Here is a 24,967-nt window from a genome sequence, read left to right on the forward strand (position 1 = left end):
CCCCCGGCGTGTAAAAATGGCCACTGACTGGCAGGACAGTAAGTCGGAGGAGCATGCATCCATTCCCGTTCTGTACTTCCTGGCAGGTTGTAGGGTGGCGGAGGGGGGTGTTTCTGACAGCTGGGCCTAAGCACAGTCTTAACTTGGGGAGAAAATGGAGGGTAATTAAACCATAACTGATTGATAACACTATTTATTTATTTGCTTACTTTCCATGCACGCTCAGTAAATTTCACAGCGCTTCGTTACTCCGTGGAAGTCACCCGAACCCCCGAACCCCCCACCCCCCCCCCAGCTACACACAGGCATTCCTTAAGCCCGGAGGTTCAGAGTTACAGCTGACATTGGCAGACATATATGCAAGATCCTATTTCATGGTGTTTTGATAGCGGCCTAATGCTGCTTTGTAGCTCCTGTCCTGTGGGCGAGGTGGGGGGGGGGGTTAGTGTGGAGGGGGGGCACGCACTATTTATAGTGCATTTGTGGCGGTAAGTGCCCCAGGAATGTGCAACACAAGCAGGCCTCGCATCGCTGTGCGTCCCTGCGATGTCATGCATGCTAACTTCGTGGACCATGTAGCTGGTGCGGACGCTGCTAAGGTCCTCCGGGAAAGTAACTTTTGTGGGGGTGACGCCCCCGTCACTGGTGCTGCAGAAAAACTGAAATCAAGGCAGTGACCTGACGGTGGCTGAAGGTGTTAAGCGGGTGCCCTCTCTCTGGGAGGACAGTTGCCCTCGGCGGCAGGAATGTGCCGGGCTGTTCTCGTTCCTCACCTCGCCGCTCTGAAACTTTAGTGACGAGGCTAATTGGACGGTAAATCCTCGACAGAGGCAGAATCCCTCCAGCAGCTGTTCAGGAACTTGGGGACAGTTATCTCCCTGTCTTTAATCTCACTCGAGAAGAGGCTGAAGGGGTTCTTGGGGGGGGTGAGGGTTAGGGAGTCATCTGGCTGGCTTCTGGAAACTTCCCCTCACCAACACCAATGAGGGGGAGAAGAGATAGTTGTCACCAAGCTTGGGGCTGTTGTGCTAAATGAGACGGCACACTGAGATGATGTCATTGATACTGAGATGATGTCATTGATACTGAGATGACGTTGACATTGATATGACATTGACGTTGACATTGAGATGACAGGCATACTGGAAACATTGAAATATGTGACCTCACCCCAAAGATCGATTTACGCGATTTTGTGCCCTGACTTTTTCAAGGGAGGAGTACAGGGATGTAAGATGTTAGAGCAGGACGTCCCCAGTCAGACTGGCTCATGTTTTTACTGGGATGCAGGGTTTCCATTTGGAGCAGGACTTTTGCCTTGGTTAGATAAGTTCATTCTGCTCTCTCACGTTCAACATTTGTGGTACATAAAATTGTTGAAATACAAGATCTGTAGTTTTGCAAACATCTTCGCTTGGAGAAAAATTTTCTGAGCCACTTACAGTGAAAAATAGGCAAAGAAATAGGAAAACGTGGCTGCAATTCCCTATACAAAAATCAGCTTATTTCACCAGGTTTTATAAGGAGATTCTGCTGCGGCCTTATTACAATGACATTTCTTTCTTTGTGGAAATCCTCATGAAGAGGCAGAGATTTGCATTGCCCAGCGTCATGAGTCTGTCCTTTTCCTTTCTTTCCGCTTATTCCTGGATTCCGCTGGAGCACGGCAGCCTAATGGAGTCCTTTGGACTTATGAGTGATAATAAGTGATATAGCGGTTGTGACTATTGTTGCCTGTGGAAGCTGCGGTGGGGGGGTGGGGGGGTGGGTGTGATACAGTAATTCTCTGGTGTCTACAAGTGAGAGTCTTGGCACTGGGATTCACCGCGCGCTCAAATCAGGAGCTGCTGCCGCAGCATGCAAACCCAGTGCCCAAACTACTGAGGGCTGCTGGACGTAAATTAGATGCAGGGATTTCGATCATGTTTGGTGACGTAACTGCTAATCCGTGACCCTTAAAACGCAGTGTGCTGTCCACCAGCTGCCAATAACCATGCAGTGTCCCTCGCTTGCTCATATCCCTTAAGTGGTTAGTAAAATGTCTGGTGTCTTAGCCACTATACCATCTGTGGCCATGTAGTGGAACATCAAACACTGAGGAAGGTCTCTTAAGACGCTGCACCTCTGATCATTAGATTGGTCAGCAGAGTGATGTCACCATTGGGCCCCTGAGCAAGGTCCATAACCAGAGGTCCAGAAAGAAAGAATCCAAACCAAGATTTTGTTTCAACCAACCAGTATGACTTTGACTCTTAATACACAACTGCTTGGTTGTAACAAAAGCTTGGTTTGGATTTTTACTTTTACTCTTACTGGACCGGAAGTATCCACCTCTGCCCGTAACACTAATTGCTCCAGAAACTGCCTGACCCTACTTTCTGAACTTTGCAAAAAATGTGTCTTCTAAACAACTGAAGGAATCTGCCTTTGGGAGCCCTTTTAAATGGAGCGGTTGGTTTCCTGTCCAGGCAGTAACTGTACCACCCTGTTCCCCCCCCCCCCCAACCTGTCCTTTGAATTGCTGCCTGAAGGGAAGTCGAACGGAAGGTGTCGTTCGGCCCCTGTGAACTTCTCCTGTTCTGTCGACATGCCTGGGCGTGTATGGACAGCTACGAAGTAATCTTAAGAGATAACCACAGAGCCTCATAGAGCTTTAACGGCTGAGTCGACGGATGAGCAAAGCGTGGACACGCTCGCGGCTGTTCAGCTAGTGCTGAACGTGGTTTAGATGCTTGGGACCAGAGTAAATAAGGGACCTGCCAATTGCACACAAGAGAACCCAAGATTTGCTGCAGTAGAACTATTCAGCTGTGTAAATAACAGACTGTAATGAACTGGCATTCCATCCAGGGCGTCTCCTGCCTCTTCCCCTGTGCTACCTGGGATAGCCTCGTACTGGGCGTGGTTATAGGGGACAGATGGACGGAGGCATTCTGGTGTGTTGGTCACCCAAAGGATAACGGGCCCTTTCATGTCTCTGCTCTTATTTATATCCAAAAGGAAAACATTGAAAATTGGCCCAGGTTAGATTGAATAAGTCAGAATATTTTATTTTGATATCAAATAATGACAAAAAAAAACTCAAGTCATTCTATTATGTGGTTTTTGTGATGGCTGTTGGGGAATTTCGCTTTCATTTCCACAGCAGGTTTTTGCCATTGATTCTGGGATTTCACTATGAATCTCCTCAACAACTTGGCGCATCTTTATTTTTGTACCGAGTTTAGTGGCGCTTTCCGTAGATTTCTATGAGAAAATTGGGGGTGAAAATGACCAAGATTTTGGCTAAAGAATGCTGGAAAAATCATTGAATTTCAGTGGATAATTTAATTTTGGGTTTTGAAAGAAATAATGATGAAGCATACTGTGTGTTAGCTATATAGAGTGAGAAATATCCTTTATTTTCATGAAAAAAAATTATGTGACAGTTATGGACAGAGCAAAGTTAAGTTTTATCTGAAGTGTTTGGGCTCGTTTTACACTTTCCTCCAGTCAATGAGCTGACCTGCAGTTACCTACTTGGATGGAAGGATGGATGGATGGATGACGTGGGGTGACTCACAGGGTGTCTCATGGCTTGGTCACTCATCTTGGCACCTCTCAGTGCATCTGCATGGACTTTTAAAGAGCGGCCCCCCCAAAAACCAGGGCCCCACACCCACATCCAGCGACGTTGGTCTCCTTTCTCCCACAGGGGGACGACATCAGCCTGTCAGAGGGAAGTACTGTGGACCTCAGGCCATCAGAGGAGGAGGAAGAGTGTTCAGAAACGGCTGAAGAGCAAATGGACCCTGACGAATGCTTCCCCGAAGGTAAGCTGAGTAACACGGCGATCTTCTGCTTGTTATTTTGCAAGATCTGTTGGTGATTTTCAACATACTCCAGATTATACACATTTCTGTTGATCCCTGCAGTGTCACTGTGATATTTCTACACTAAGTCCTGACCTATAAACCAATGCATATTCTCATCTGTGCCATTAAAATTTAAAGTGAAATTGCCAGTCAGTCCTTTTTATTATTATGTTATTGTTATGCCCTGAGATGGACTGGTATCCCAGGAAGACACTAGGCCCCCCATGACCCCGTACTGGATAAGGAATCGTAATGGGATGGATGGATTTAGGTGGATGGATGGATGGATGATTATTATTTTGAGCTACTTCTCTCTGTCTATGAGAGGATTAGACCCTTAAAAAGTTTCTTTGTGACTGAAAATGGTGCTAACAAATAATAAAGTATTCATTTGATGGGGACCAATAGAGCAATATATGCTGAATAACTCAAGTCCCAGTCAGTATGAGCTCTTTTAAACATGCTGACCTAATAGAAGAACAATTCTGAGATTTGTGGTGCTGAAAATATGTTATACAGGTGCTGGTCTGAAGGTGTAGTTTTATGAAAGGCTTCTTAATAATATATACTTTAATCAAACTCATAGCACAAAATCGCTGGCAGGCTTATTTAGAGACAATCAGTAGCGCGATGGTTCAGGGTTCATACTGCTAACAAAAGTTGTCAGCTCAGATCGCATGATAAAATCTTTTATGTTGTACACTATATGCTTGCTCTAATATAAATCTGAGCTCTCGAGAGTCAAAGGGACTCAAATGTGCATTTTAGCATTTTGACAGGAGAAAAAAATTAAGGAAAACAGCAACTGAAGAAGAGAATAGACCCTAATCATCATTCAGTAAGTATATTTGGATAAAGCAGCTTGGTGATTACAAGTGGCAAGATTGAGATCTTCTGACTTTTCATTTAAAACTCATTTCAAATTAAGATTACTGGTATAAAACGAGTGCCGAGGGGAGAGAATTTTCTGAAACTGTGAATCGTGCTCATAGCAAACCATTGGACCCGTTCATTAGAACTTCATAAGACTCTTATAAACCATAGTTTCATACTGATGACCTCAAGCCTTCTTCACTATTGCATATAGATTCATGAATGTGGTGTAAAGTTCTCATTTAATAGGCTACTGCAATCATTCTTCCTCCTCAGTCTCCACTCAACACCAACTAGTGGTGGGGAAATTAGGCTTTGATACCAAAAACTTACTGCTTGATTTAACCAAACAGGAAACAATAAGGAGACCAAGTAAAGTACTTTCCTTCCCCCTAAACTCTAGTACTGCAGTGATTAGAAGACTGTGCTTCCCAAGGAAATGAACTGAGAATCATTATCAGTTGATGTGTGCATAAACTCACTGCCAGATGATATATTAATAATGTTAATTGTTGGTAATGGAGGCAGGTGAACTTTGAGTGTTTATAATGTCATTTTATAGAGACACTTTAAGGAAGGAGAGTTTTAAAGGTGTAATTAAGGCTTTCCTGTCCTGTTAATTGGATTAAAGATGACAGGATAGGCTCATTGTTTAAGGACAGGTTTTTAGCCCCAGAGTTCATTATGTATGTGAATCAAGCTTGAGTCAGGCAGGATAATTGCTGTTGTAAAATATTGCTCTAAAATAAAGAAAAAGTCTCAGCCAGGCAACTAAATATAAGATGTAGGTTATCATCAGGACTGCTGAGGGATTAGGAACAAAGAAGCAGGGCAGTGGGTCCAAATGCAGGTGTCCTACATTGTCTGGTAAACGCGGCTGCATTATTTTTGCCGATTATCCCCTGGGCTTTGCAGAGAAACAGCGTGATCACTCTTGCGGGCAGAGCTGTTATTTCCATGTATTCCTCTGTCTGTGCAAATGTTTGTTCTGACCTTTCAATCCATTAACTATTCAATTTATTAGCTATTAAGGAATATCGCTGCACATGCGAGGCATGGTGGAACAGATGGTGTGTGTGCAATACAGCATTAGTTTGTTAATCATACGATTGCGATTTGATTAGGAATTGTATTTATTAAGAGTACATATTGTGATCACATGGGGATTGAAATGGAAAGTTTATGTAAGATACACTATATGGGCATATTTGTGGGGACAGTTTGAGGAAGGACCTTTTCTGTTCCTGCATGACTGTGCCCCAGTGCACAAAGCAAGGTCCATATAGACATGGTTGGGTGAGTTTGGTGTGGAAGAACTTGACTGGCCTGCACAGAGCCCTGACCTCAACCCCATCAAATACCTTTGGGAGGAACTAGAATGGAGATTGCGAGCCAGACCTACATGTCCAACATCAGTGCCTGACCTCACAAATACTCTTCTGGATAAATGGGCAAAAATTCCCAGAGACACACTCCAAGCTTTCTCAGAAGAGTGGCGGCTGTTATAGCTGCAAGGGGGGACCAGCTCCATATTGATGCCTATGGATTTAGACTGGGATACCATAAAAGTTCCTGTAGGTGTAATGGGCAGGTGTCCCTTTACTTTTGTTCATATAGTGTATAACTAAATAATCTGAATTATGCATCTTTTTTAATAGTCAGATTATTTTGTGTATATTTGCTACAGTATATGCTTCCAATGGTAAACAATAAGGCTATCTTGTGCGATTTGCTGTCATGCTGTCATTCTTGGATCTGCAAGCAGCTGAACCTGAATCCGTTAGCACAGAGCATCCATCCTCCATTTGTGTTTGCAGGCTGGGTGAAGCACTTCGGATTCTGTGAAGTGGACACCACGCAGGGCTGCGGCAAGGTCTGGTGGACATTCCGGAAGACCTGCTACCAGATAGTGGAGCACAGCTGGTTTGAGACCTTCATCATCTTCATGATTCTCCTCAGCAGCAGTGCCTTGGTGAGCCTCCATCTTTCATGCATTTCTGTCCTTAATTGCAGGAGCAATTCTAGGATTTTTTTTTAAGGAGGGGGCATAAGAAGGGTCATAATTCATAGAGAGTGGCCATCCTTATCATTAGCCAGTGATATGCTTTGAATCTGTGAGTGAAAAGGGAAGGGGCACTCCAAGGTCCAATCAGCTTTCAGCCTGTGACCCCAGCCCCCCACTTCAGTGTCTGTGGTCAGTCCCTGCCCACCCAAAATGCCAGTTATGAAGCAGAGGCGTCCAGATGGCCATGTGAAACGGCCCAGATCCGCATGTGTGATGCTTTCTCATCTCTGTCATTATTTCTGATAATCACTCCAATGATTGATTTATTTAAAGCTTGTTACATTTCTTTTCAGTCTTATATTCCGTAAAACGACTGCCTCATTATTACTGCTCGTTTTGGGAAATCAAATATACAAATACTGTTAAATGCTAATTGCAGTCATTCGGCTAACAAAATACAGGACAGGCGATTAGACAATTAGTAAAGTAATCGTTGCATAAAAGCAACGGGAAAGCATGGACAATTATGTGTTTTAAGTGTAGCGTTTTAAACACCTCGTGGTTAAGTTGTCTCCCTTCTCCCAGCTGTGTTTGCTTAGATTGGAACCAGTTAGACTGAAATGTTCCTGCTTAACAAAAGACGTTGACGTTAATAGCTGTAATGATGAAGCTTTATTTGTTCCTGGGGCCCTAGATTATCATTTTACTACAACCTTTACCAGCTTGAGAACAAACATAAGGACAAAAAAGTGTCACGTCATTACAGAATGTGTGAGGGCTTCTCCACTAAAGCATGCAACATACAATAAACACACGATTACAGCTGAAGCATACAATAAACACACGATTACAGCTGAAACATACAATAAGCACATAAAGCCTTTTAGACACAAAATGCTTTTGATACAGGAATACTCTACAGCAATATCTCTCAACCCAGTTCAATCTCAACCTAGTCCATGTTTTTGCTCCCTCCCTGCCCCCTGCCAGACAGTCCACATTTTTGCTCCTTCCAAAAGCGTGGATCATCGGAGGTTTCTGAGGACTTATTTGAGAAGCACTACTCTAGAGTGGAGCTCCATACACAGACCACATTTAATTTTAGCTACAGCAGTGCCTCATAGGTTAACATTGCAGCCTCACACTTATAGTGCTGTGGGTTCAAACCACGCCCCCTGCGTGTGCAGAGGTTGCATGTTCTCCTTGTGTTTTTGTGGTAGATTGACTGACATCTGTTCCTCATGTCTTCTTCCAGAGTCGAGCTCTTGCATAAGGGAGGATGGATATACTGTATATAAAAGTAACCAGTATGACATGGGCTCTAGTCCATGTGTGGTCAATACACAAAAATGCATCCACCCATCCATCCATTCAGCCATCATAAACACTCCAGTACTGGGTCACAGTGAGCTTGTTACCTGTCCCAGGAACACAGAGCACAAAGCAGGGGGCACCCTGGATGGGATGCCAGGTCGTCACTGGGCACACTCTCTCACATATAAAATCACTCATCATGGAAAATTTACCATCTTTATTTAATCAAAATCCAAAAAATACACGCTACTTTTTCTTTTACATCTAGCCTCAACCATTTAAGAGCACAAATAAGTTGAAAAACACAATAATGCTGTAGTGAATAACCTGTTTCTGTCTCTTTGTACTGGCAGGCATTTGAGGACATTTATATAGAGCAACGGAAAGTAATAAAGGTCATCTTGGAGTATGCAGACAAGGTCTTCACTTACATTTTCATCGTGGAGATGATCCTCAAATGGATGGCCTACGGCTTTAAGACATACTTCACCAACTACTGGTGCTGGCTAGATTTCTTAATCGTGGATGTAAGTGTAATATTTTATATATTCTACATCATGTTTAACATTTTGCTGCCTTGTATTATTTTGCACTTTTGCTATATTATATATAATATCTAAGTATAAATATGTGTAGTTAAAATTCATATATTATTAGCGAATATATGAAACCGTTTAGGAACTGCTTCATAGCAAAAGTATGATATTATAATAGCATGATGTTTATATACACATTTTCACATAATGCATAAATGGATATCTGAAACTGATAATCGGCATTCACTATCAATCGATTGGACTGTTATTTTATTAGAAGCAAAGTAAAAATGATTTAATTATTGATTGAATGAATAACAGTTATTTTACTGTTTTTTACTGTTTTGATGCAATGTTTTTTTTACTTGTTTATCGGACACCTGATGCAAATTAACAAAAATTGTTGTAATGTGACTCTGTTACAATCCAGTTTTAACATCTCTGTTTCTTTTGAGGTTATATTGTCACTGATCTAAATGATTGACTTTTTGGGGCATGATTTTTTTCATGAGGCCTAAACGGGTTTATTGACCAGGCCAATTGACAGGAAAAATCCTGCAATCTCATAAAAACATAAGACCAAAACCCATTCAAGTTAAGTCGATGCAACAAAGATAACCGCATGTTTACACGGTTAAATGATGTTCTGCATGCGCTGTCCAGTGCTGTGCAGTGATTCTCCTTAGACTTCCTTTGGACTTCACATTCCCAAATCAAGAAGAACTGTACTGTTTTACAAAGTTTAATGTTTATGGAAATGGAAGGGAATTAAAAAAAAATAAAAAAATTCTTCAGACAACACTTTTAGTTAATAGTACCTGTAGATCACCATACAATACCCTCACTTCCAATTGTTATGCAACTGTTTACAGTATAGGGCATCATAAACTTAAAGATGGAAGTTTACTGTAATGCTTCTAACTGTATCAGTAAGCAGTTCTGCAGCCCGAAAGTGAATTTGTGATTAAATCACAATGAATATCACAAAACTCGGTTGCTGACAACAGCTTGTCATATTCCACACAATTAAACAGGAGTGCGATCCAAAAGTATTTTTCAAGACAAAGACATTTAATTTGGCACATTATGAGTGAGAACCAGTGACTCCGATTTCTGTTCGGTCATGAAACCGTCAGATACACTTAGATTGTTGTTTTGCTGAAAGATTAGCACATGTTATGAAATTAGCATATAACATACGAACTGAGTATGAGCTTGGGAATGTGATCTCAGCAGAAACCCCTGTCAAAATGTATAGTGAGATCTCCAGATTTGTTTACACGAAATGCTCATGTCTGACAGCTTTGGCAGCTTTGCATGATGTCCCAAAATTCAGCCAATAAAACACCTTCGGCTGGGAAATGCCACAGATTGCGAAGAATCTCCCATCAGCAGCTGACACAGGGGGAGGGGTGGCTGGGTCTCCCCCATGCTCATGGAAATGGACTTTCCTATTTCCTCACAAGAAATAGGGTAAACGTATGTGAGAAATAGGTAGATGATAGCTGAACTACTCAAAAGCATCCAGACGCTGAAATAAGTCCACTTGCCCCAACAGCTTCAGACACCATTAAGACCATGAATTATCAGTGATGCAGAAAAGAACTAACTTGGTCTGTTTAGCACTGAGATTTAAAGCCAGTGCTGTCCATACTGAGATTTCTTACCGATCACTCACCTTCTTGACAAATTATATCCCGGGTGTTATTCAGCATAACATCCACACCGTCCCCCCCTTTGTCTCAACAAATGGAAAGCTCTCTGTGTTACTGGTGGGGGGCATTTAACACTTGCCAATTGTGTGAGCTGACAAACATTAGAGTGAATAACCTCTGGTTGCTGTGGAGACTGATTTAATGGTGTAAAATATAATTTAATTCATACAGATGTCACTGGTGAGCCTCTTGGCAAGTGCTGTCAATTTTGACCAAATTGGCACCATGAGAGTTCTCAGGACGCTGAGGGCTCTGCGTCCTCTCCGAGCTGTGTCCCGATTTGCTGGCATGAGGGTAAGGCCAATTCTGATCCACCTGCCATTGGTCTTCAGCCTCAACACATATATCTGATTGGCTGACTTTGTTTCCTTTAACAGGCCTTTAATCATCCTTCCTTCAGCAGGCCCCGCCTACATCCAGCTACTTCCATTATTATTTTGAAGGTCTTCTTCCAGATTCACTGCAATAATGTACTGTTTTTTTTCAACAGGAGCTACTAACTGCGCCATGAATTTTGTCATCCGTCACAGTGTTTTCTATTGACTTTGAACACATGTCCAGGTCAACCAGAAGAACATTTGTTGAATCTTTGAAATCAATTAACCATTTAACCTCTGACCTACCCCGAGTCGAACAACCATATATATATATATATATATATATATATATATATATATATATATATATATATATATTCACTCTCTCTCTTAACAGGAAATATTTTGATCAAGCAGGTTCTGGAGTCTCCCTAATGGTGTGGATTCTGCGTTTATGTCTCCATATAGGTTTCTTTAATAAGCCTTATAGCTAATGCACTTGGGTACTCGGACTTCGCTGCCATCAAAACACTTAGGACCCTCAGAGCTCTCAGGCCGCTAAGAGCCTTGTCCAGGTTCGAAGGCATGCGGGTAAGACCTCCTCTTCATTCAGTCCCTGTCTCCCTGTCCTGTTTTCCAGCTGTGTTCACTTATTCTCTTCATTTCTCCGTAGTTGTTATTTGTATGACATTATGAAACAGGCATGTAGCCACATAGTAAAATGATGGATTTGAACCCCCCTGAAATTTGGTTTCCACCAATAAGGACCATAAACAGTTACTCAAATCATGAATTTTGAAACACCCCCCGGTTCAGTTAATAAAGGGGGACTCCCCCTGATTGGGCGAGCCTAAATGCCCCTCCCCCTCCAAAAATTATTTAAATATATTTATGGGCATGGACCATGTAATGTATTACATTTTTATATATCAAACAAAGTATGGAACCAATGTGTAAAATAGAGAATTAAGAAATGCTATTGCATTTTGGGAAATAATGAAATTATTCTGCCAAACTTTGCTTCTTCATGTTACAGTATCCATTTTGAATATTATTTGTGACATAGATATACTATTTACTGTTATTGTTTACTACTGATGATTAAAATGCAAGTGCTGATAAGTACCCATAATGTTAATTCATCTTACAAGCTGACCTGATATATTGTAGCCACTCAGTGACATTTATGTAGTGACTGTTGTCCCTTCCAGTCAGTATTACATTTCTTGTTTCACAGCATGCATTTCACTGTGTGATTTTGTGGCTGTTGTTACAATGTTAATAGATTTCTTTGTAGGGAAAAGGGCAATGTCCCTGAAAGCATTCCTCTGCGTTTTTGTGGAAAAAAGAACAGCAGTATTATTTACTCCTTATGCATGGACTTCAGGGCTGATTCCCCTTTAACAGCAAAGCAGCTGTGTACCTTCAGCTCGGAGCAAGACTCATTAACACTTTTTGTTGTACCATTGAGTATTAAAAATGTAGCCTGTCTTTCATTGTGCTTCACATTCTATGTGATTTTCATTGTTATTTAGTTCATTAAATAAATTCTCTTAATAGTTAATTCTGGTCTGTAATATATATGAATGTATGTATAGATGTAGATATTGGCTTGGCTTCGCCAAACTGAAGGATATCTTATAAAATAAAAACATTTAATTAAATACAAAGCTAATATTTGTTAATGGTTGTTCATAATAAAGGTCTCTGGCCTATTAAGAGGAAACCCCAGGTGTTAGAGATGCATCAAGAGGTCCCCGTGTGATCAGGAACATCTTTGTGTTCTGACCAACACACACTGAACTGAATCTTCTAATCTATAGTGACACTGCTCCTCAGCACTGTTAATAAGCTGCATAGTCTTAGACTCTTTTCTGAGAGTAGCTTGTTATGCTAATACGCAAATCACTATGGCGACCTCTTTGCACAGCCACCTGGTGTACCTTTTAAGTGGATAATTGAAAATATAATTTTTTAATGACCCTTGTCGTGATGATGTTTTAAGACTTAAGAGGAATGCGAGAGCAGGTGTGATGCAAGCAAATCTGACTCATGTGTCTTGTCTTCCTGATCCAAGGTGGTCGTGAACGCTCTGTTAGGCGCCATCCCCTCCATCATGAACGTGTTGCTGGTCTGTCTGATCTTCTGGTTGATCTTCAGCATCATGGGGGTGAACCTCTTTGCAGGCAAATTCGGCCGGTGCGTCAACAGAGATGGGGAAATATACAACATTTCAGTGGTCAACAATAAGTCAGACTGTCTGGCGATGAATGACACACAGTACTACTGGACTAAGGTGAAGGTCAACTTTGACAATGTCGGTGCTGGATACCTTGCCCTCCTGCAAGTGGTGAGTTTACCTTTCTCAAAAAAAAAATCAATGAACAAGTCAGAGGGACTATATTTTTAGCTGTGACGGCCCCATTACATCAAATTTGCGCTCTCCAAGAGTGCCAGTACTCATTCTTCAGTTTAACTTAGCGACCATGGTAGCCTAGCAACAAGTCACTTAGCTCCGTTCTATCACCTTCTTCTGATTTCACTCGATACAAACCTTTCATTTGCATCTAGAAATAGCCTGTGCCGAGTCATTCACAAAAGCCTGTAATTACCAGTAACCAAGGCAGAAGGGCAACTGTGGTGATTTCTGCTGACAAGCAGTCAGTCATTTTGAAGTAATCCTCAATTTCCAATCACTATTCCCCCATTCACTATAAAAATACTTTATCTGGAGGAAGCTTACATTACTTGTCCCTACATGTTTCTGGCCAGCTATGATATTGTACTTTTTCTCATTCATCCATTCATTAAATCTGGCATTCTTAGAGGATTAACACTACAAAGACGACCGTAACAATGATACAATATAATGGTTGTAATATTAATGCGATACTGGCCCTAATTAATTTTTTTCTGCCCTTTTTTGATAAAAAAAAAGTTTTATGACACATCATCCTAACTTATGATCAGTCTTATTTATTCATCTATTGGTAATTAGTGGAATACAAAAGAAAACAGCTTTTTCTCGTTTTAAGGCCACTTTCAAAGGATGGATGGATATTATGTATGCAGCTGTGGACTCCCGGGCTGTAAGTATATATCTAGTGTGAAGTTTCATCACTTTGGCAAGGGAATTGAATTTTGAACTTTGACCTCACCCATAACATAAAGATTGTCAATATAAACAGAAAACGGCTGGAAATTACATGATGTGATTTGTGAAATCTTTTATACACATTTTGGAGATGAGTGATTCATACATATACGTTGCATCCATTGTCTGACTAAAATTGGCTATAATAGCACTGTAAAATTATTTGGATTAATGGTGTCCTTCATCTGCCCTGTCCAGGTGGAAGAGCAGCCTGTATATGAAATCAACCTTTATATGTACTTGTATTTTGTTATCTTCATCATTTTTGGATCATTTTTCACCTTGAATCTCTTCATTGGTGTGATCATCGACAATTTCAACCAGCAAAAAAAAAAGATAAGTGCCAAAAGCGTGATTTTCCTTTTAATTGGGCGTGCTCTGTCGTATTACAGATACATAACCGTGTGAAACCTGCCTCAATATGTGCAACCAAGACTAACTGTCGAGTTATTTGTGTACTTTGGAGGACAGGACATCTTCATGACTGAGGAGCAGAAGAAGTACTACAATGCTATGAAGAAGTTAGGGTCCAAGAAACCTCAGAAGCCAATTCCCAGACCAACGGTTTGTACCCGGAGTGATCTCTAGGACGTATCATGAGACTGTAATGCGTGTAACATGTCATTGCTGATGAGTGATAGATTAGGTACTAAATGTGCAGAAACTAGGAAAAGTGGTGCATTCTAATGAACTGATAGAGCTCAGTTATTAATAACTGTACTTTTTTCCAACTATGCAGAACAAGTTGCAAGGATTTTTCTTCGACTTGGTATCCAAGCAAGCCTTTGACATCATAATCATGATGCTTATTAACTTAAACATGCTGACCATGATGGTGGAGATTGACGAACAGCCAGAGGGCCTGACTGAAATTCTCTACAAGATCAACCTGGCCTTTGTTGTAATTTTCACAGCCGAATGCTTCATGAAAATTTTTGCCCTCCGCCACTACTTCTTCACAGTTGGCTGGAACATCTTTGACTTTGTTGTGGTCATCCTCTCCATTGTAGGTGCGTCGATGTATCACCGATGATTCATCAATAGCTAATTTGTGCAACTGAAATTTTCTTGACACCAAAAACGTCAAACTGTTAAATCCTTAACAAATTATTCAGCCATTATTTTACTTTCAAATACACATTATATTCAAGTACACAAGATCTTTATTGGCCATTTGCAGTAGGTGCATTGAAATGCTTAGTTTCACCACCACACTGGGTTAAGGTCATTTTATGCTGAGTCCAATTTTTTCGCCCGAAAAAACTGAACAACATAATTCTGTTGCAAACATGCATGTTTCTGTAAAGGCTTTCATACCAGGTCCGACACATTTACATTGACATGATCTGTCTTTTTGTTTGGAGAGAGCTTGATTTCTGCATGTTTTTGGATGAATGATGAATTGGTTGTCAACACACGTGATCAGTTTATTTGAACGGGAAGAAAACCTCTCATTTGGTTTAATTAAAATACTAGCCTGTAGTGATGGCCGATACCGCTGATCTTCTTTTGGATCCGAGTTCAATTAGATCACTGCAGCTAGTGCTTTTCACCAGTTTGACCTTTTTTTCGGTATGTAAACATTTCTCCGTTGCAAAAAATTCACATCATATTTGGTGTGAAAGTTTTTGGTCCGTCAAATTTGCATCCGAATATTTCACAAATTCATGTTTTTTGCTTGTGTCGTATTTGCTGTGAAAGGGCCTTTACAAAGGGATTAAACAACACAGTGTTAATCAATACAGATGGTTGCAAAAGCAATATAAAACAATGACCAACTGGACATTGTGTAGTTAGTGCCATATCATTGTACCGCATTGTGCATTAAATGATACAATGTTCGAAGTAGCGTGGCACACCATAATCCTATCTTCAGCTGTAGGACATGGCATACACGTTATATGCTATAATGCCAGGATAAGCGTTAGCAATTGTACAAAAGCATCGGAAAGCACTGGGTTACATAATAGAAACACAGCCGACATGATGGATTTTTATTCAAGGATTATTTTATTACTTGTGCTAAATTTTTCACTTGTGAAAGAGTACCAGATGCATTAATTCAAAGCAAATAATTTCAGCCGAAGTTTTTCACCAAACCTCAGTTCAAGTGTTAATGTAATTGTGCGTACAGCAGATCTTTGAGTTTATTAAATGAACTGTTCCTGCAAAGGCATAATCCTGTATTTTGCATAGCTTTTACTCTGTAGATAAGGAGGACATGTTATATAACAGGGAATTTTGTGTGTGTGTTTTTTTTCTTGCAGGTATTGTTCTTGCTGACATTATAGAGAAATACTTTGTGTCGCCAACTCTTTTCAGAGTCATCAGACTCGCGAGAATTGGGCGTGTCCTCCGACTTATACGAGGCGCCAAAGGAATCAGAACCTTACTCTTTGCCTTAATGATGTCCCTGCCGGCCTTGTTCAACATCGGCCTCCTGCTTTTCCTGGTAATGTTTATCTATGCCATCTTCGGTATGTCCAATTTTGCCTATGTCAAGAAACAGGGCGGGATTGACGACATGTTCAACTTCGAGACGTTCGGGAACAGCATGATCTGCCTCTTCCAGATCACAACATCAGCTGGATGGGATGCCCTGCTCAATCCCATCCTGAACAATTCTCCGGAGGAGTGTGATCCCAATATCGTACACTCTGGCACCAATGCCAAAGGGAATTGTGGGAACCCTTCTGTGGGCATTACATTCTTTGTGTCCTACATCATCATATCTTTCCTCATAGTGGTGAACATGTACATAGCCATCATCCTGGAGAACTTCAGCGTGGCTACAGAGGAGAGCACGGAGCCTTTGAGTGAGGACGATTTTGAAATGTTCTACGAAGTATGGGAGAAGTTTGACCCAGAGGCCACGCAGTTCATCGAGTACTCCAAGCTGTCCGACTTTGCTGACACTTTGTTGGAACCGCTGCGCATCTCCAAGCCCAACAAATTAAAACTCATCTCAATGGACCTACCCATGGTCAGTGGGGACAAGATCCACTGCCTGGATATCTTATTCGCTTTAACCAAAAGGGTTTTGGGAGAGTCTGGGGAAATGGATGCTTTGAAGCAGCAGATGGAAGAGAAGTTCATGCTGACCAACCCGTCCAAGCGCTCTTATGAGCCTATAACCACAACGATCCGCCGCAAGCAGGAAGAGCTGTCGGCTGTCGTTATCCAAAGGGCGTACAGGAGGCATCTGGTCCGGCGGCAGATGAAACAGGCCTCTTTCTTTTACCGGCAGATCAACACACCCTCTGCAGAGGAGGCCCCTGAAAAGGAAGGCCTCATAGCCTCCATGATACAGGAACATTATGGAGCTGAGACAGGGATGGTGGAGGCATTGTCTTTGACTTCCTCACCACCATCTTACGACAGTGTGACTAAGGCTCATATAGACCTTTTCCCTTTTCTAATACCAGACTCCAAAAGCACTGACTTGAGTGAAAGCTTCCTTTATCCTGACTTTGACCGTGAGACATATTTGTAGTACTGCTTAGAATTTATTTTATTTTTTTTATTTTTTTTTGGGTTTACTGAATGTAACAGATATCAGACAACACTGACTATATCACGCTTAACCCTTGGTTGCCAGTCACAAGGTATCGCCGAAGAATATATAATTACTTTTTCTTTTTTTAAAAAAAAACCTTCTTTGTTGGAGCACACAAAAGAAAACGTATATCAAAACGACAACCCCAACAACTTTCTCACCTTGCTTACAACAAAACATGCTACAGGATTATTTGCACAGAAGACACCTGCAGGGTCACAATAATTATATCACCAATGTAATAATCCTTTATTAGACAAGGAACTACAATTTATCAATATCAACAAAATATGCCTGACTGTTTGCATTCGTTAAAGGTCTTACTTATATTGGTGTGATTCCTTATGATAACGTACAGCTTTAAGTCATAGAAAAAAACAACAAATGTAACGTAATTCTGATAGCAAAGTATAACGCTTGTATACGTTATCAGTCTTTCATAGGAGTAATATTATATTTGATATTTTTCTATGTAAAAAGAAAATGTCTCTTTTGCAATTGGGATAGTTTGCAATAAAAGTGGAATGTTACCACACTGTAACATATTAAAAAGGGCAGGTTTAAAACTTTTGAAATAAAAATACTGTACTTTTAGCTACATTTTGGCATTGTCGCACTTTGAGTTTACACGTAGTTTTATGCCTAGCATGTTTTAATTTGTTTTATTTTATTTTCATTAGCCATATTCCACTGATAAGCATGTGACAATCATTTTCAATAAAATTTTAAGGACAAAGGTTGACAGGATCCAACCTATTTCCCAATATGTATGCCAGCTAATGAATTTAAGGGAAAAGAAAGACCTGCGTGTTCATATTCTAATGTGCACGAAGGGACAGTTTTATTTATTAATTATTTAAGATGTGTTTTTATATGCTTTGACTGTATTGTGTAACGACAGTGCAATTCAAGACCACTACTTCCAGATGATTATCCTTGAGAAGCCCAGTGAGCAACACTGATTTTAATTAGCAATAATTAGCCAAATTATTTTTTATCTGGAGACATCCAGTCAGGTATGCGACACTCTTGCATTTTTACTGTTTTTACTTTTGCAGAATTTTTTTTCATCCAGTTTTGTAAATTGCCCTCATCAGCTAAGCGCTTGCACGTATGTGAAAAGGGCTTCATTTCATAGCAATAGCTTCAGCGTGTGCCTGGTATCGATTCCTTATCGAGGTGCAACGTTAAGGATGTTATGTCCGTTTCTTTTAAGGGTTAATACGGGTATGGCTGTATTTACAGTCTCGTTTTTTAATGAGATAAATGGTGTCAGGTTTCAAATTATCTGTGTTTAATTGTCCACGTTAACAATTTAAAAGCATGTGTAGCTTAAACTGGTGGTAATACAATGGGTAATACAATGAGATAAAGGGATAAAAATATATTGACATATACAAAATGTACATTTCATAGATTCAGTCCATTATAAATTCCAATTAATGTTCAAGGATTAATGTGTGTTCAATGAGAAAATATTTTAATGAGGTCAGTTTGACATGGTGATCCTAAAGCGTAGAGTTGTCTACAGTTCTACAAAATTTTCAGGCACTTCATTAATTGTGCCATTCAAACCTGTAATTGGTTAACTTATAGGTTGGTGTATATGTTGTATAAATACACATTTAATCTCTGAAATACCACCACAAGATACCTACAGTGTAAAAAGTAATTATAAATTATCTCAATAATGGAAGTTACACATATTCTTTTAGTCAATATAAGAATAATTTACCTTTAAAATGAAGGTATTACAAAAAATTTCATACTTAATCAATGTCCAAACTTGAACATTAAAGTTAATGTTTTCTTTATTTTTAGTTTGTTTCCATAAAGACAAACAAATGAATGTATTTTTAAATATCGGAGTAACTTATCACTTGTAAAAATAAATTGTATATTTGTAAGCTACACACTGCTCATCACGTCTAAATGAATTTTAAACACTGTGCTTGGCATTTGATGTTGACGCGTGATGAAGTAAACAATCTATGGTTACCATGACAACCCATGTTATCATGTGACACACTCAGACCACAGAGCAAAATCTTCTCTTTAGATCAGTATTGCCATCTTAAACACTTTGCATCATGTGTTTTTCTTCCATTTCTTTAACACATAATTGCTGAACCTTAGACACACTCTGAGAGAAAATCAGTCTTGTAGCTACCCATATCCCTGTCCTTTTCAATGTGAAAAGATTATTATTATTATTATTATTATTATTGTTATTATTATTATTACAGTTTGGAAAATATGGAAGCAATATTAATTTACATATACATTTATGTAATGAATAAAGTTATTATTACGAATAGCAAATCAAGTAAAAACAAAAAGGAACAGGGATTAAACCTATGGTACAATGGTACATAAGCCATTAATGTCATTGGTTTGCTGGGTCTTTGTTTAAATGCTACTTCCCTTGAACGGATGTACAAGACAATGACCAAGACAACATCAGGAGTCTGCTTTGGAAAGAAAACATTTCTGCTGGATGCCAAGCATTAAGAGAAAAAAAGGACTTTCTGATGTATGAAGCTAACTGTGGATCCTTTTTTTGTTGGCATGGCATTAAGTCACTGTCCTCAGCACATTATCTAGCAGAACAGGTGTAAAACATTTATTCATTTCATTTCGAGTGATTTGGGGATCGGTACATTCCACAGTCAGTCTGTACAACAACATAGTTAAAGATACTTGCACGATCTGAATTCTGGACTATCCCATCATACGTAGTAACCAAAAAAAAACAAACATAAAGTTCTGTTTTTTTCATTTGGGTTTGATCAGGTTTGGCTCCAGCTTTGAAGTGCTGGGTGGCCACAGGTTTATCTAAGGAGGCTGGGGGAGGGACTTCTGACAGAGTAGGATCGGATAGGCCAGGTCGACCCCCCCCCCCCCCTCCCCCGGAGCCAGCCCTGATTTCTATCTGGCTAACTGCATGTTGGCATGACCAACATATGTTAAGATACGTGTGTAATACATAGTCATGCTGAGATTCATAGAGCTAATCTGACAGAAAGTCATTTCACACCCCGCACGCTGACATCCCAAAAATGGGTTGTACTTCAGTGATGGAGACTAGAAGCTGGTTTTAATTAAGCCGGTCACTTCTCCTGATTTGACAATACTGCTTACTCTGCACCAGGAGAAGGAAAAAAATGACATCCCATTCAGAAATGGAGGGAAATTGTTAAATCTGCAGATGTCCCTGCAGCATATGCGTGGAGGTTGACTGATCTGCACCCGCATGATGAAACGCCTGTCGTAAAATTGTACCAGGACGAAAATCTGATGCTTGCGTAATGTCATAATGAAAACTCGGTTTCTATAGGCAAAGCAAGAAAATACAGAAAATCAGAACATAAAAATTTGCGATGTGACTATTTGCATTGCAGTTCTGTGTAGGTGGAGTTGCCGGCTGATTCTTGATAAGGATGACAGAGTTTAGCTTAAATTACCATGATGTTAGCTGTTACAGGAAATGACATAAGGGAAATGATCTAATGATTGAGCTCTGAAAGTCTCTGACTTCATTTTGGTATTCTTGAAACTGCCCTTCGATTTGTTTACCAGTGTGAATGGTGGCATTATCATGCTGGAATTGATCATGTTTGCTCCTGGTCCTGTAAAAAGGCTTTGTATTCTTTGACTGTTATACAATCATGAAGGGTAATCAGCAGACCTACTAACTCCCATGTGATGTTTGTCCATCTGCAGCCATGTTCACCAGTAGTAAACATGGACGTCTGGACATAGGAAGGTTTGTGCTCCGTACGGCAGGTTATATATCTTTTTTCCTTGGATACAAATCATTTAAGTTCCCTGCCATAAATTTCAGCTTTGTGAAGCTTACGACTTGCAGATTTATTGCACCTGGGTCACACAGGTGCTGATTCAGTTCTGCAGTAATTCCTGAGTTCATACTTGTGTTGTGTTCATCTTGTTTGCCGGCAAGTTTTAATTTGCAGCTACTCTTTGCAGGTTCTCTACGTTTGTTATATTTTTTTAAACTGTTCCCTGTGGCATGCTACGTAATTAAGTATTTTTTTGACTGATGTACATACACCAACATATCAGAACTCTGTAAGCCACCTCACGCTGATTGGTCAGATTGCCTTCATTTCTGATTCATAATGATAAATAGTATTCAAACTAATATGACTCACTTATGAAGCTGTATTTGTAATTGTCATTTATAGTCCTTTTACATTTTTTTTTTAATTCAATACACCATTTGGTATGTATACCTATATTTTATATATTAGACACTATTATATATTTAATACTATATATTGCATATGATTTTTTTATTCTCCTGTTAGATTGCATGACAAAATGTAAATTATGTAGAGTGAAGCGAATGTTATAAGTGACAGGCTATTATAAAATAATTTAATTTAGGCCGTCAAAAACTTATATGGAGTACAAATGACGATGCTGGTTTCAAAGCATGAGTAGTCTGGTATATAAGATCAAAAACTTGAATAGGGTTTTTTTTTTATATGAATAACATGCATTGATATTAATATATAAATTGTAATTAATTGAATAAAATGTAATTCATTGTCATTGAAGCAAATAATTTGCCAGCCAAATCATAATTTTAATTGCAAATACATATTATTGTATAATTGTTTAACTGAACCTAAGTACTTAGTAAGTGTAGTGTGTGAATCCCTGGTACAGCTTTGGAAGATGGGTATTGTCTGGATAATGTGTTTCAGATGCTGAAGCATGTTTATTCATTACAGAGTCATAAATTAATTCACAGTAACCATAACAGTTGCTGTCATCCCACTATAATCTTCCCTTAACAACTCCCTGAGGAATCTTCCAAGAAGTAACACAGAGTAAATCCTAAGCATCTGCAGGACACTCCAATCACAGTTAATGTCCGTACTCAACCGTTTGCCTCAATTGTCAAAACGCAAGACTTGTGAGAGCTTCTGGATACCCTGATATTCCACAGGACATCTGACATCTGGACAGATCAGACACTTTGGTAGAAACCCAACGCAATGTTTTAGAAGAGGAACCCCGACCTGACCGTTAGACTCATCACTTTGCTGCATCAGGACCAGCTCAGCTGGTGTCATTAACAAAACTGACAATGTGGAATTCAGAAAATTCTAAAGGGTGGCATCACACCATGGAATAAGACAGTGGTCCTAAAGCAGATCGTATCTTTTTTTTTCCCCACAATCTAACATTAATATTCGTTATAATATTCTGTATCATGTAAAAATTACATTTGACTGACCTGATATGATTTAATCTTCCGCATTGTCTGTACTGTGTCACTATGTGTAAAATATGTTTACGCATTCTTTCTTTTGGTGGTTCAGTGACAATGCCAAGGAATGTATCCAGGTGGTGTGTACCTCTCAAGCAGAGGGTTGTACCTTGGGGAAAACTGAACTCAATGTAGCCAGAGCCTCATCGAGGGCTTCCAGAAAAATCCAGATAAGTTGGATGACTTGTCTTCAAAATCACTGTAGTAAGGTGTGTTCTTTTGTATTAAGAGTTAGCCATTTGTAAATATGAAATGATTTTTACACACAAAGATACATTTCCAATTAACTCTCTGGTGGAAAAAAAACAAGGGATAAGCACAGTTGGTCAAAACATTTAATCTAAAAATCACGACAAAACTGCCCTATTGTTTCATAGTGAATTACCTTATAAGGGTAAGGACTTAATATGCTGAAATTCTTTAGCTTTGTCCTGTCTATGTATTTTAGTATTTTAAATTGTGTTTTTCTGTAAGCAGACTCTTTTCTATGGTAATACTTTCCTAAAGTATTGTAAAACAATTTTAACTGTAAGTACATAATTGTTCTTTATGAAATCAGATGACATGAATATGAGCTTGTTGAATTACTTGTATATTTTGAAGGAGGTGTCTGGGTTGGATCTTCACAGGCCTGTCTGTAGCTCTATGTGGGTGGTTCTGCTCCTCCTCAGTATGGGAGGCACTGGTAGTACCATGTGAAAGCAGGATCTTTCACTCCATCTTTCCAGGCTTCCTCTGACTTTCTAACCGCAGTAAAAGCATCCAGGCACAAGCTCTTTGTACATGACCCTCTAACACTTTCATCCTCTTTTCCAGGGGTAAAGAAAATGTAACTTGCCATTCTCTTTGTTTAATGCCAAATTGTTTTTATGATACTTTTATGCTTTTATGATACTTTTATAAGACCAATAGCAGATAACAGAATATCATCACAACACCCCCACCCCAACTCTGCCACCCCCTTGAAATGCTTTCCAGAATGACTTCTGTATTTGATAATAAAGGTCTTGCCCTTGAATTCCTATCAGCATATCTTATTTTCTTATCATTGCAAGTTCTGATACATATTTGCTGATACATATTTGCTGATACATATTTGCTGATACATATTTGCTTATGCACATGCCTGTTTCTCTAAGGAGATGTTTGGCATGTCTGGTCAAGGAATCTCTACCTTAGTAACATTATGTTGGCATGCACACTGTACCGGCAACACCATTTTTTTGTTTTTAAAAAGGGATAATCTGTTATACCTTTTCGTTGTATAATAAATCACACAGGCAAACTTTAATGCCCTTACTATGTACATACAGTACAGCAATTATTACTCAGCTTTAATGCAGCAGTGACTCCAATCGTTACTCATTATTCACAGAATTAGAAGATGCTGGCTACTGTAAAACAAACAGACCAGCCCGCATCGATCAACAAGACAGCAAATGCTTGATGTTGATGTCGCAGTTCATTTGTGGGATGAGTCCAGAACAGAGTAATACTACATGCGGCTCCTGTGTTACCTTACATTACAACCATCCATATATCTTCTATAACTATAGGACTGCAGTGAGCTGGGAGCATGTCCCAGGAACTGGAGGAGACAAAGTTGGGACACTTTGGACAGGATTCCAGTCCATCACAGGACACGCACTCAGGACAATTCTGCTACACCACTGTGCATGAGTACATGCTTCTTGGACTGCAAACACGCAAGTGCCACATGAACACGCAGAACCAGATTCGAACCCCTAACCCTGCATGTATAAGGAAACAGACAATGATAGATTCTAAAGAGCAGTTGACATCTCAATTCTCCATCTGCGCTTACAGTCCATGCACAGGGTGAGCAACATAAATTTTGTCACCAGACGGTGCACGTGTAGCCCAGATTTTTATGTTGGGCAGTGATCATGGGTGTCATGCATGTTGGTACGGGTTGATTACACTTGTGCTAGGAAATTAGGTGGCAGCACAGACTTTCTCACAGCAGAGGTCAACAGCGAGCAGAAGAAGAATAGTTGTTGTAGGAGGTGACAAGGTACCTGCATGTGTAATTCCTAAATACGGTCCAAACATCAAAAGCAACACTATTCTGGGATAAAATTTCCTGAATGGGGTGACAGAGCAGGGGTGGGGTTGGGTGGGGGAATGGGGGAGGGGGGCTGGGAGGTTCCTGGCTAATTTTGCTGCAAGGATTTCAAAATGGTGTGCTATGCCATGTTACCTTAATACCGCCCAAGCCTAAACTAACAACTATAAGACTGTTCATTGAACCTGTTTCACTACACTGCTTGTATTCATGTTTGCTGCAATACATCTGCCCTCTCCTGGCCTGGTGGAATATCAC

At 39.9% G+C, this 24,967-nt stretch overlaps 1 protein-coding gene across 5 annotated transcripts in view; it reads left to right on the top strand.

The window, feature by feature from the left end:
- LOC111850087 (sodium channel protein type 2 subunit alpha-like) overlaps positions 1-23,647 on the top strand; it is a 130,495-nt gene extending 106,848 nt beyond the window's left edge. For all 5 annotated transcript variants that reach the window (XM_072712245.1, XM_023823605.2, XM_072712247.1 and 2 more), the window contains 10 exons: positions 3,695-3,812; positions 6,545-6,699; positions 8,400-8,573; positions 11,083-11,205; positions 12,692-12,964; positions 13,650-13,703; positions 13,967-14,104; positions 14,228-14,332; positions 14,508-14,778; positions 16,036-23,647. In XM_072712245.1, the coding sequence (XP_072568346.1) occupies positions 3,695-3,812; positions 6,545-6,699; positions 8,400-8,573; positions 11,083-11,205; positions 12,692-12,964; positions 13,650-13,703; positions 13,967-14,104; positions 14,228-14,332; positions 14,508-14,778; positions 16,036-17,261 (2,637 nt within the window). In that variant the 3' untranslated portion in view covers positions 17,262-23,647. The remainder of the gene's footprint in view (positions 1-3,694; positions 3,813-6,544; positions 6,700-8,399; positions 8,574-11,082; positions 11,206-12,691; positions 12,965-13,649; positions 13,704-13,966; positions 14,105-14,227; positions 14,333-14,507; positions 14,779-16,035) is intronic.
- Positions 23,648-24,967: the final 1,320 nt, after the last annotated feature.

Source organism: Paramormyrops kingsleyae, chromosome 1, assembly GCF_048594095.1.
Source record: "Paramormyrops kingsleyae isolate MSU_618 chromosome 1, PKINGS_0.4, whole genome shotgun sequence".
Taxonomy (NCBI): Eukaryota; Metazoa; Chordata; class Actinopteri; order Osteoglossiformes; family Mormyridae; genus Paramormyrops; species Paramormyrops kingsleyae.